This window comes from Pangasianodon hypophthalmus, chromosome 14 (genome assembly GCF_027358585.1).
Source record: "Pangasianodon hypophthalmus isolate fPanHyp1 chromosome 14, fPanHyp1.pri, whole genome shotgun sequence".
NCBI lineage: Eukaryota > Metazoa > Chordata > Actinopteri > Siluriformes > Pangasiidae > Pangasianodon > Pangasianodon hypophthalmus.
In genome coordinates, this window is record NC_069723.1 from 9977094 (window position 1) to 9990228 (window position 13135).

Below are 13135 nucleotides of genomic sequence, written 5' to 3' on the forward strand. Positions count from 1 at the left end.
AAAAAATTTCCCCTTCAAAATCATTAAATTCTTATACTCCTATATACAACTCTACAGGTAAAAAGTGTACTAAAGGTACTTTAAGGTACCACCTCAGTGACAAGGAAGGGGACAGTTTAGTACCCTTTGTTTCTGGAGAATGTATAAATGTAAAGGTAGAAATATGAAATATTTATATATTTTAGAAATATGCCTCACTGGTGATGTAAATTTGCAGAAAGAAATTTGCAAAAAAAAAAAAAAAAAAAAAAAAAAAAAAAAAAAAAAAAACCTAAATTAATTACTTAATTAGTTAATTAATTGGTTAATTGATTAATTTTAAAATGTTTTGGATTTTCCATCTTTTGGCTTTATGTAAGTGGTATTTTCTGTGAAGGAAAATTCAATTTAAAATCAAATGTACGTTACATTATTTTGTATCCAGTTTTAGCTTTGTAGAACGGCGTCACTTCTTTAGGCTTGACGTCACTTCCTGTGCAGGTGGCTCAGTGTAACGGCTGCAACATCCACAACAAGAGCAAAGCGGAACGTGTCAGCGATAACAGTAAATATATCTTTGGTTACTATTAGTCCCACTTAATTAATATGTATTTTGGCTGTTGTTTTTGTTGTTTTTGTTGTTGTTTTTTTTTTGGTCTGCTGTATGAAATCGGTGTTGTTGTTGTGACGTGCGGGTCATTTCTCTAAAAGCTCAGCTCCAGTGGCTCGGAAATGTTTCTGTTTGAAATGCGCTGGCAGTTGTGTGATAATTTACACGCACGCACGCGCGCGCGCGCGCAGCATCTGGCCATGCATTTGTAACTCGAGCTGTAGGGATTGTAGACTTGTTAGCATGCCAAGCTAATGTGGCTCAGTTGTCAGGTACTAGCTGGTTAGCTTTCTCCTAGTAGGACAAGATAGCGTTCCTGAAACACGATGCTAGCTAACGATGCTACTGTTTCACACGTGTGTAACTCGTCTATTAGGCTACAGTGCATTGTTTTGTTTTTTTTTTTAAAAAACTTTATTTTATTTATTTTAACAAGCCGAATATCTGGCGAAGAAATGTCAAGCTGTCATTGACAGAATCAAAGGACAGTGACAGTATTGACTGTAATATTGTTTTAGTCCAGTCCAGTGCTGTTCAAATGAAGGCACTGGATTTCTATCCAATTTAGGGATGAGTGATATGGAAAATATATCACAATACTTGATTACATTTCTACAGTACAAGATATGAATCAGTGTATAGCTTTTCATTCATTCATTTATTCATCAATTCATTCATTCATTTTCAGTAACTGCTTTCTCCTGGTCAGAGTTGTGGGGGTTCCAGAGTTTATCCTGGGAACACTGAGGGCAAGGTGGGGAATATATACATGCCAGTCTGATGTCCGGCATGTTTTAGAGTGATGGGAGGAAACCAGAGAGCCCAGAGGAAACCCCCATGGACACGGGGAGAACTCTGGGAACCCTGGAGCTGTGAGGTGGCACCGCTGTCCTTTGTCCCTTGTCAAACTTGTCTTTTAGTTCCATTCCATCTCAAGCTTTCTTTCTTTCTTTCTTTCTTTTTTTAAATGAGTGTCATCCTTTTTTTTTTTTTTTTTTTTTTTTTTTTTTTTTTTACCTTATCCCATGTGATGTAAACTGATTTAACTCATTTTTCTTTCTTTTTTTTCTCTTACCATATTCAGTGTAATATGAGCTAACCATTAACCATGTTTTAATTTGACCTTCACATATTTACTGATCAGGAGAGATTAATTAAATAAATTGAGACAGAAGAGATGTACAGATCTGACACTGAGGATCAGTGTGAGTGGTACTGACCGGAGGTAGTTCTTTCTTTCACAGTATTCCGTGTAATATAATCTAATCATTAACCATGTTTTAATTTGACCTTCACATATTTACTGTTCAGGAGAGATTCATTCAATAATTTGAGACAGAAGAGATGTACAGATCTGACGCTGAGTATCAATGGGGGTAGCACTGACCTAAAAACATTCAAGTCTGATCCACAGTACTTTATTCTGTGATTGCATATTGTTAACTGACACAACGCATTTCTTTCATTGCGCATAGTTACAGCATTTGTTAAAGCATACCAAATTACTTTTGTTGTTTTGCATTACTTAGCAACTGACTTAGCACCTGACTGGTGGCACAGTGGTTAAGGCATTGGGTCCTCGAGCAAGACCCCTCAACTGCTCAGTTGTCTCACTTTGAATAAGAGCGTCAGCCTAATGAGATAAATGTAAATGTTGTTGAAATTGGGTATCAACCAACACTCTGTATTCAATCAACAATGGAAAAAGTGGGTTGGTACCACTCTAGATGCTTCTCAACATAAAAAAATTCAGTGTAAAATACAGTTTTGGCCCACTCTTGTTTACAACATTGCTTGAGGCCTTGATAAATAAAAAGTTAGAATTGAAGGGCGGTGTACTTTCTTCTTCCCCGTGACTGTAGTTCTGAAACCTAGTGGCTTTCCTGAACTGAAGTTTGTTTCTTATTTGCACATATCTTAAACACAAGTAAAGTTAGCATTTGTTTCAGGAAGACTGATCCCATGTTTGTTTTTCAGGAATATCTACAGTCCCTCCCTTTATATCTAATCACACCTTTGAGTACAGTGAGCAGAGTGGGTTTTCAGGAGACGCTCACTCCTTCACGAGTGACCAGCCACTGCAGGTTGTTACACAGTTGTAGAACTGCACATTACAACAGGTGAGATTATTTTGTAAGTACCGACAGCTACGTTAAGAACTGCTGACAGATATAAATGCACACAAGAAACAGCCCATATTTCCTGAGACTTGATGTATTAGTACAGTGCTGATTTTATGAGTTGAACTCAAGATGTGACTAAGAAACAGGCTTACTGAGCTGTGTGTATTTAAAGCAGTGAGTAAATATTAAGAGAATCTGTTTTTAAGAGTATTGTAATTCTGTTTTGGCTTTTTCATCGCAGCAGAGCAACAGTTGGTGGGGTGTGTGGGACAGGGCCATGGAGGCACCTGAGGGGGAAGGCCGCACATTTATGCAGGTGATCAGTGAGAAATACAGCCCTGAGAACTTCCCCTACCGCCGGGGCCCTGGCATGGGGGTGGTTGTACCTTCTGGCCATCAGGGATCTCCTATGAAAGGTATGACTAAGTCAGACACTGACAACCATTTGTGAAAGTCAGTCAGCATTCTTGTTACATGAGCTCAGTCAGTGCCTGTTAGTATAAAGTCTAGAGATAAGTGAATCAAGATGTCGTATATTTTATTACCCTACCAGACCGACTGAACCTGCCCAGTGTGCTGGTCTTGAATGGCTGTGGAATTAGCCATGCAGGGGATCAAGGAGAGATCGCAGCTTTTTGCGCTCATGTGGTTGAACTGGACTTATCTCATAACAAACTCCAAGACTGGCATGAGGTAGCAATCTTGTTTATTTGCACTGGCCATGACTGTACGGCAGTATGAAACATGCCAACTCATTGCCACTCATAACCAGTACAGTTTCTGTTACAGTGTCTAATGTTTAACTCTGTCTGTTCAGATCAGTAAGATTGTTATGAACATTCCAAACCTGGACTTCCTGAACCTTAGCTCAAACCCGTTGAGTGACGCAGTGCTGGAGTCGTACTGTGCTGAGGCTTTATCTAGAGTGCGCCGCCTCGTCCTCAACAACACTCAGATTCCTTGGGATGTTGTTCACGCCTTCACACGCGAGATGCCTGAGTAAGATTTCTACAGAGCTCCCAATATACTGCATTTCTTTGACCAAAATCATTATGATCTAATCTTGAGAGTACTGAATATAAGTAGCATCAATAGATTTTGTTATGCTCTCCAGACTGTTCTTTACTGTTTCATTGGACAAAGTTGAACTTAAAAGTTTACTGATGAGCTTAGTCTCAGTTAAAACCACATCCTGGGAGCGGTTTTATAGCTTTATAGACTTATATAAATCATGTTTATATCACTATGCAGTGTTATATGGTCACGCTATGACTGTTGAAAGGTCTCAGCATGTGTGCGCACACACAAGATGGTACCCAGGTGATATTCACCACCCCATTTTTATATAATGCCCATGAGGAGGAGACAAATGCCATGGTAGGGGCTCTGTTTAAACAGGGGGCTCCTTGTGTCTACTCTCCATGATAGATGAACATTTGAGCAGATGATCTGAACAGCTGATCTGAACAGTGAATATTGAGCATATGAAGGAAAGCTCCTCAGGTTCACAAACATGGAATACTGCAAGGTCAAAAGATTGGTTAACAAAATGGGGTGATATGACCTTGTTATGACATCGGGATCCACTAGGTCACTGCCCAGTGAGCTTTGTTTTGGTAAGTGGTGTCTCAGGGGCTAAGGCTTTGGGCTACTGATCATAAAGTGTAAATGTAAATGTATTCAGCAATAAAAAAAATTTTCATTCTGTTTATCAGCTACTAGATTTATAGAATGTATGTACAGAAAATATCTGTCTGATACTGACACCATACCAGTGTTCTGCAAGAAACTGTTCAGGTTTTCGCAATATATTATTGTGACTGTATCTTGCTTCCAATACTGTTGGAAATTATTGATTTGCTGCTGAAGGTCAGGGCCTTTTAACAACAAACATGAACTCAGTCTCCATCCTTTTATGATGACTATATTGTTCATGTAGGTAGTTACTCGTTGTTTTTTTTAGCTGACCATAAAAAATGTAAAGTTCTCACCTGCATCCATGTGTGTCCTCTAGATTGGAGGAGCTGTTCCTGTGCCTTAATGAGTACAGCACTGTGACGGTGTCTGCCACTCCATGTCCTTCACTGCGGCTGCTGCACATTACAGACAACAATCTGCAGGACTGGAGCGAGGTGCGCAAGTTCGGCACCATGTTCCCCTCTCTCGACACTCTCGTCTTGGCTAACAACAACGTGAACTCCATTCATGACTCAGAGGACAATCTCCGCCGGCTCTTTCCTAACTTGCGTAGCATCAATCTGCACAACTCGGGTATAGTTTCTGATAAAACGTATCATGTAATCTTTCTGTAATGCTAGAGCTTTCAGCTTTAACTGATCACTGCACTCCACAGGGATGGGAAATATGAGACATGATATTAATATAATGATAAATTATGTCAGAATACAATTTACTGAGATTTGAGTACTTTTATAACAAATACAAACTCTGATCGGAGACAAGTGGTTATAGATGTTAGTTTGGTCATTTACCAATTCCCAACCGCTCATTCGCCCCTATTACATGGCACCTAGTAACCGGGGAGGATGAGGGCTCACATATTCTTCGTCTGAGACACATGAAATCAACCTCTGCATCTTTTGGAACTGCTGCTCATGCTACATGGACAGGGCAGCTAAACATACTCAGAGGATATCACCCAAGATTATGTTATTATTTTCACTTTGATTGACAGGAGAGAGAGTAATGTCATCCCTCTCAACCAGAGAGCATGGCTTTGGCATTGCTGGGATTCTGTCTCATAATCTCGCAACGATAGATATAACATTATTTATCGCTGAACTCAGTCTTTCTTTTTTTCCTTTTTAAATGCAACACTACTGTTCTGCTGGCAAATCAGTTTAACCCATATACAGTAAATCAGTTTAACCCATATACAGTAAATCAGTTTAACCCATATACAGTAAATCAGTTTAACCCATATACAGTAAATCAGTTTAACCCATATACAGCTTTACCCAACTATCTCTGATATTGCATGCATGCGTGTGTAGGTCTCAGTCAATGGGAAGACATAGAGAAGTTAAATTTTCTCCCCAAGCTGGAGGAGGTGAGATTACAGGGCATTCCTCTGCTGCAGCCCTACACTAACACAGAGAGGCGCAGTCTCATGATAGCTCAGTAAGTGTCTCATTAGCATTCTACTACTTGTATAAGTTCAGCCATTTCCTGTAGGACTCCAAGTACCGTTGTGCTCCTGCCTCAGGTTGCCTTCAGTGGGTTGCCTCAACGGGAGCATTGTTACAGACGGAGAACGTGAGGATGCTGAGAGGTTCTTCATCCGGTACTATCGGGATCACTCTGAAGAGGAGCTGCCTAACAGGTACAGTGCCTTCAATACAGGGAGGGGCTCAGTACCTGTATGCTGGAGCTCAGTTATAACATACACTCACCAGGCACTTTAACAGGAACACCTGTACCCCTGCTCATTCATGCAGTTATCAGCTTATCACATGGCTGCAGTGCAGTTCATTAAAATCATGCAGATACAGGTGAAGAGCTTCAGTTAATGTTTACATTAGACATCATAATGGGGGAAAAATGTGATTCCAGTTCATGCAGGAAGTAGCAGTGTCATGCAGACAGAAATCAAGAGCCTCAGTTAATACAAAGCCTGTGGCTTTGTATCTGTAGTCTGTGAGAAAAAGACTCAGTGTTATTCTGTCAATTTGAAGCTTAATCGAATATCAGTGGTTTTTGAAAAATTACCAAACGCATTAACAGCACAGCTGATTTATATTTAGTGACGCCCACAAAGCTTCATAAAAGCAAAGCTCACTGAGAGCTGAAAACGACAAAATGACAACTAAACGGTTAGAGCCTCCTTAGCATTGCAAGCATCTTCCACTAATGGAAGCCATTGCAGTGTGTAAGCTACTCCATACTCTTCCATACTCAGCTAGTCTTATTTGTCTTAATTTATGAATTTGTTTTGGATTTCTTTCTTTCAGTTCATTAATATGAAACAACTGATTTTCACAAAATTTTTGTTAAGTTTGTGTGTGCAGTTGAAAGAAATAAGCTATTTAAGCTTGACAGCATAATCCATGTATGAAACTGCAGTAATTCATGGCAGTTGTATGATTTGAAGCCTATCAGTTGAGGTTCACATTACTGAGTCTCCTTATAAGTGAATTCACACAAACTCAAAAGCTCTTGTAATATATACAAACGTTTTTCTGACCTAACTGGATTTTCATAAATCCCAGGGTACTTGTTGTTTAAGAATAAATTTGTTTGTTTCCATCTTGATAAATGAGGTCCAATGTTTTTCAATAATTCTGTACAACATATTAATCACTGAATGTGTTATCATTTTTATATATTCTTTATTATTTTTGTAAATGGTGTCTATAATTTTGAAAGGCACATGATTACAGTTGTGATTGTAACATGAAAATATATGTATAGATGTTTAGTAAATGTGCATTCGTGTGCTTTTTTTGTGACAGATACCACTATTTGGTGACCAAGTACGGGAAGCTGGCGCCACTGGCTGAGATCGATCTGCGGCCCCGCTGCCACGCGGTGGTGGCGGTGCACTGTGAGGACCGCGTAGAGCAGGTGAGCATCAGGCTGGACCAGACCGTGGCTGAGCTAAAAAAGCAGCTGAAAACAGTGGTGCGACTCTCAGCCAGTAACATGCGTCTCTACTACATTGATAAGGACATGCACTCAGCCTTTGGGCCTGAAGAGATGAAGTATAGCACAAGGGCCTTGCATTCGTACAGCATTCGGGATGGGGACGGGATCCTGGTGGTGCCCAAGACCAAATGACTGACTGGCACAAGAACCAAGACGAAACTGTGCTGGAATAATTTGTGTCCATACTAACACTGCACAATGTGACTCCACAATGTGTGTGAGACATGATTCCAGACAAAATAATAATAAAAAAAAAAATCTAGGCTTTTCAGACTGCCTTGGAATTCAGAGACATTACATTGTGTTTAAAAGGGCATCTTGCAGCTCACATTGCTCTTCAGTGTGTGTGCCACTGCGCTTGTTGCCGTGCCGCACATATGGCTTTATTCATTTATGTTGCCTTTGACCATGAATGGGGTTTGCTTTTAACTGTTAGTAAATGCCTGTTTCTTTAAAAGGAAAGCACAAAAGAGCTTTGCTGGTTCAAAAAGTGCATCCTGTGAAACTTGACAATCATCTGCCGCCAGTTATATTGTGGTTTGGTGCAGGAGGGAGAAAAGGCATCACACCCTGTGATTGTCATAAGGAGAAAATGGTGGATTTGTAGATGGTATATGTATAGTGTAACTCTCAGGCCATAATGTTTAACAGTAATTAGTAATCTGACAGTATAATAAAGAGGGACATCCTAAAGATAAATGAGGTGAATAGATAGATGATACTTAATCCTCAATATCAGTGTGTAGTCTAAGCAAATATTCTATGATTTTTTTATATAAACAGAAGCTGAAATGGGACAGTGGACTTGGTCAATTTCGATTTTTTTTTTTTTTTTAACAGAAAATATAGTTAGTCCTATATGCTCATTTTAAATCAAAGAAATATGCACCTACACAGGCATTATAAAGTAATAGAAGTACATCTGTAATGTTTATATAAAGTGTAGGGTGTAAGGTTGGAGCGTATGTAATAACCTGAATTATATGAAATACTGTATATTGTCATACGAGCCCTACCTCCCAAAGTGCAGTCAAGCATGCAGTGGATTTTAGCTGCATTTTTTTCCTTTTTTTAATTTTTTGCAAAGACAATTTGCCTAATTTCTTTGCAGTTTGGTTGACTTGATTGGAGTTTAAGACAATGCTGCAGAGTATCTACATATACAAGTAAAATACAATATCTATGATGTATAAAGCAGCATGACTAGAATTTTTTTACAAATATAGTTTTCATTAAAAAATCTTAAGTGCATTTAATTTCATGTTGAATAGAAAAGGCTGGTTAGGAATTTTTCAGTGTATAATAATGTTTTTCTTTTTTTTCTTTAAATAGTAAAGTGATTGCTAAGAATGCTGTATGGAGTGGGAGGTAAATATCAGAACTTGACAATTTACATTAATACTATGTCAGCATTTGAGTAGCAGATTTCTATAATAATTACAGTTAAATTGCACTAGATCTGTGCTTTAGATTTATATTATTTTCCATAGATAAGGATGAAATTTGCAGTTCTTAGAATAATCTCAATTCTATAAACTGAATCATTTTTCATTTCAATGCAACTCCTTTACATTCCCTTATTGTTTTATTGTGGATACTGATTACTGTATAGTATTCTCCTTGGTGAGAACTAGAAGATTATTTCTTGTTTTTCTAGTATAAAAATTATTACTCTGGAGGTAATTACATTTATGATATAATGGTCATAATGAAACACTGTGTTTATATTATTAATGACAGACACAGTTCTTGTGTCTCTGTAGTCATTAGACTGACAACTGAAGTTCAGTGTTGGTAATTTCAAGCTTAGAGGATACGTGGAAGTCTGTGTGAGGAACTAATCTTGGAATTCTAGCTAGGAAGAACACAAAGCATGGTGTTACCTATGGTGATTGGTACACATTTTTTTGTTGTTTTTTTTTCCCAATTCTCCAAATCATATTTCATAACCAAGTAATGTGTGTGGTCATTTTCTATACCTTATAGATTGCATATAATAGTATTGCAGTGAGTAGTTGGTTAGAGAAATAACTGAAATTTGAATTAATCTGTATAACCACATAATCATATTTGAAGAAAGAATAAAAGCTAATTGCTTTGTAGAATATTTAATTAAGGGACTTGTCCCATATAAAACAAGTTTCCCTTTAAATAAAAAAAGAGTACTTAGAGTGGATTCTTTGAATTCAGATGTTAACCTAGTTCAGCTATCAGTAAATAGAGTTTTAAACTACACATAAAATTGTATACACAGTTGCCATGTTTGTACCCAGTACGTCTATGTTGAAGCCAGAAAGGAAGTGAATCAAATTCACACTGAAAGTGTTTAAGGACAGACATTAAAATGAACAGGAAGTTTGTAAAATGATCCCTTTTTTTTTTAAGTGGTACTGTAATGGATAATGCGAAAGATGCTACTGTGTTGATTTTGATCATTGCACTGTAATGGTATTCAGGAATTGTTATGTATTATTCATTTACACTAGCAGGAAGCATTTGTGTAAAAAAAAAAAAAAAAAAAAAAAAAGTTAATTGGTTTATTTTGTAATCATTTGTTTTGGTGGATGTTTTATATTGTCCAAGTTATTCTTAAATTAATTTATTTAATTTGTTTTTCACAGTCACTTTTGTTGCGTTTACATCAGAGCCACATTTATTTTGCCTCTTGTTTTGTCACTATTCTTAAACCTTGCTTTAACTATTAAAAGAGAATTTTCATTATCTGTTTAAGTTTATGATGAATGTATATTGTGAAAGGTCTTATATTGTAACACAAAAGACAACCTAATTTACTCCCGCCTATTGAATGAGCCCCGAAAACCCGACTGAATGGTTTATCCGTGCATAAACAGCAGTGTGACTTTCAGTTCAAACGTGACTGGTTTGTATTTGCTTCCACTACTCACCAATTCACATGCATGTTAATTAATATGCTGTTGCTTAAATAAGTTTGCATTGAGTTGTCAGTGATTTTCTGGATGATGATGAAGAAATTCCACTAAAGTTGAAGGAAAATAAACTAAATTTCTAAGGGATGTTTATAACTTTGAGATTTATTTTTTCACATTTGGCATCAGTAACCCTTGGAAAGTTCATCATGGTTTTAGTACATTACATTTACTATAGTTAACCAAGTTTTGTTTGTATAAAAGCAAATCATGAACAAACTATGCTTTAGAAATGTCACTATCTGAACCTGCATCTGTTTAGTGCTCCAGAAATATACACAAAAGTATGTGCACCCCTGACCATCACACCCATATTAACATGGAGTTGCTTCCAAACCCCCTGCCTCCTGCTCCCCCTTCCTTATTCACTTGAATTCATAATTGGTACAGTATGCACAAGGTTTTTCTAATCCCACTTGGGCAGTTATAATTTTTGGGTGCACCTGCCTGCAGTATTTTCTAGTTAATTGTTTGGTTCTATTATCTGAAATATAAGCAAACTAGTAGCCTAATTTAATGTACAATGACTGTGACCAGGCAGTTACTAAGGATGAAAGAATGATCGCTATAAATAACCATAGTCTTAATTTGTCCCATGAGCTTCATACAGTATGTGACCTCTCACGTTCACTCACATGAAAGTAGAAATGCACACTTCGAGTATCAGCCAGATGCTCAGTGAACCTTTCTAGCAAGCTTTCTAAAACAAAAAAACAAAAACAAAACAGAGTTGTACTATTCTTTCCATGAAGGCATGACTCAAGAGTCATGGGTCTGCTATTATATTACTACTACATCATTATTATATTATGTTCATTATGGTTTTACTACTATGTACACTATATTACCAAAAGTATTCGGTCACCCATCCAAATGATCAGAATCAGGTGTCCTAATCACTTGGCCTGGCCACAGGTGTATAAAATCAAGCACTTAGGCATGCAGACTGTTTTTACAAACATTTGTGAAAGAATGGGCCGCTCTCAGGAGCTCAGTGAATTCCAGCGTGGAACTGTCATAGGATGCCACCTGTGCAACAAATCCAGTCGTGAAATTTCCTCGCTCCTAAATATTCCACAGTCAACTGTCAGCTTTATCATAACAAAATGGAAGAGTTTGGGAACAACAGCAACTCAGCCACGAAGTGGTAGGCCACGGAAACTGACTGAGAGGGGTCAGCGGATGCTGAAGCGCATAGTGCAAAGAGGTCGTCGACTTTCTTCACAGTCAATTGCTACAGAGCTCTAAACTTCATGTGACCTTCAGATTAGCCCAAGTACAGTACGCAGAGAGCTTCATGGAATGGGTTTCCATGGCCGAGCAGCTGCATCCAAGCCACACATCACCAAGTGCAATGCAAAGCGTCGGATGCAGTGGTGTAAAGCACGCCGCCACTGGACTCTAGAGCAGTGGAGACGCGTTCTCTGGAGTGATGAATCACACTTCTCTGTCTGGCAATCTGATGGACGAGTCTGGGTTTGGAGGTTGCCAGGAGAACGGTACATTTCGGACTGCATTGTGCTGAGTGTGAAATTTGGTGGAGGAGGAATTATGGTGTGGGGTTGTTTTTCAGGAGTTGGGCTTGGCCCCTTAGTTCCAGTGAAAGGAACTTTGAATGCTTCAGGATACCAAAACATTTTGGACAATTCCATGCTCCCAACCTTGTGGGAACAGTTTGGAGCGGGCCCCTTCCTCTTCCAACATGACTGTGCACCAGTGCACAAAGCAAGGTCCATAAAGACATGGATGACAGAGTCTGGTGTGGAGGAACTTGACTGGCCTGCACAGAGTTCTGACCTGAACCCGATAGAACACCTTTGGGATGAATTAGAGCGGAGACTGAGAGCCAGGCCTTCTCGACCAACATCAGTGTGTGACCTCACCAATGCGCTTTTGGAAGAATGGTCAAAAATTCCTATAAACACACTCCTCAACCTTGTGGACAGCCTTCCCAGAAGAGTTGAAGCTGTAATAGCTGCAAAAGGTGGACCGACATCATATTGAACCCTATGGGTTAGGAATGGGATGGCACTTAAGTTCATATGTGAGTCAAGGCAGGTGACCGAATACTTTTGGTAATATAGTGTATGTTTCATGGTGTACTACAGTGTAATGTGGATTGCTTATAGCTCCAAAAGTATGTGGACACCCAACCATCACACCCATATGTGGTTCTTCCCCAAACTGTTGCCAAAAAGTTGTAAGCACACAATTGTACAGGATGTCTTTGTATGCTGTAGCACAGGGGTGTCCAGTCCTATCTGCAAAGGGCTGGTGTGGGTGCAGATTTTCATTCCAATCAATCCGGAGCCACACCTGATTCCACCTGTTTAATCAGTTCATCTGGGATTTCAGTAGACTCAGGTGTGGCTTCTGCTTGGTTGGAATGAAAACCTGCACCCACACCAGCCCTTTCCAGATAAGACGGGACACTCCTGCTGTAGCGTTACAATTTCCTTTCACTGGACCTAAGTGGCCCAAATCTGTTCCAGCATAACAATGAAGATATGGTTTGCTGAGGTTGAAGCGGAAGAACTCGAGTGTCCTGCACAGAGCCCTGACCTCAACCCCACTGAACACCTTTGGGATGAACTGGAATGCCGGCTGCACCCCAGACCCCCTTCACCCACCATCGGCGTCTGACCTCACTAATGCTCTTGTGGCTGAATGAGCACAAATCCAAAATCTAGTAGAAAGCCTTCCCAGAAGAGTGGAGGTTATTATAAGAGCAAAAGGGGGACTAAATCTGAAATGGGATGTTGAGCAATCACATATGTGTGTGATGGTCAGGTGTCCACAAACTTTTGGCC

General features: G+C 39.1%; 1 protein-coding gene across 2 annotated transcripts; it reads left to right on the plus strand.

Annotated features, from left to right (window-relative positions):
• Nucleotides 1-429: 429 nt before the first annotated feature.
• tbcela (tubulin folding cofactor E-like a) lies at nt 430-10098 on the plus strand. 2 transcript variants are annotated; one of them, XM_026924668.3, is made up of 9 exons: nt 430-544; nt 2567-2709; nt 2954-3128; nt 3266-3405; nt 3530-3711; nt 4727-4983; nt 5727-5853; nt 5939-6055; nt 7185-10098. In XM_026924668.3, exons 3-9 carry the CDS (start codon nt 2990-2992, stop codon nt 7507-7509), a joined length of 1287 nt encoding a protein of 428 aa, XP_026780469.1. In that variant the 5' UTR covers nt 430-544; nt 2567-2709; nt 2954-2989; the 3' UTR covers nt 7510-10098. The 2 variants fall into 2 exon arrangements, with proteins under 2 accessions (XP_026780469.1, XP_053095856.1); XM_053239881.1 differs by lacking the exon at nt 430-544 and adding an exon at nt 627-1466.
• The last annotated feature ends 3037 nt before the right edge of the window (nt 10099-13135 follow it).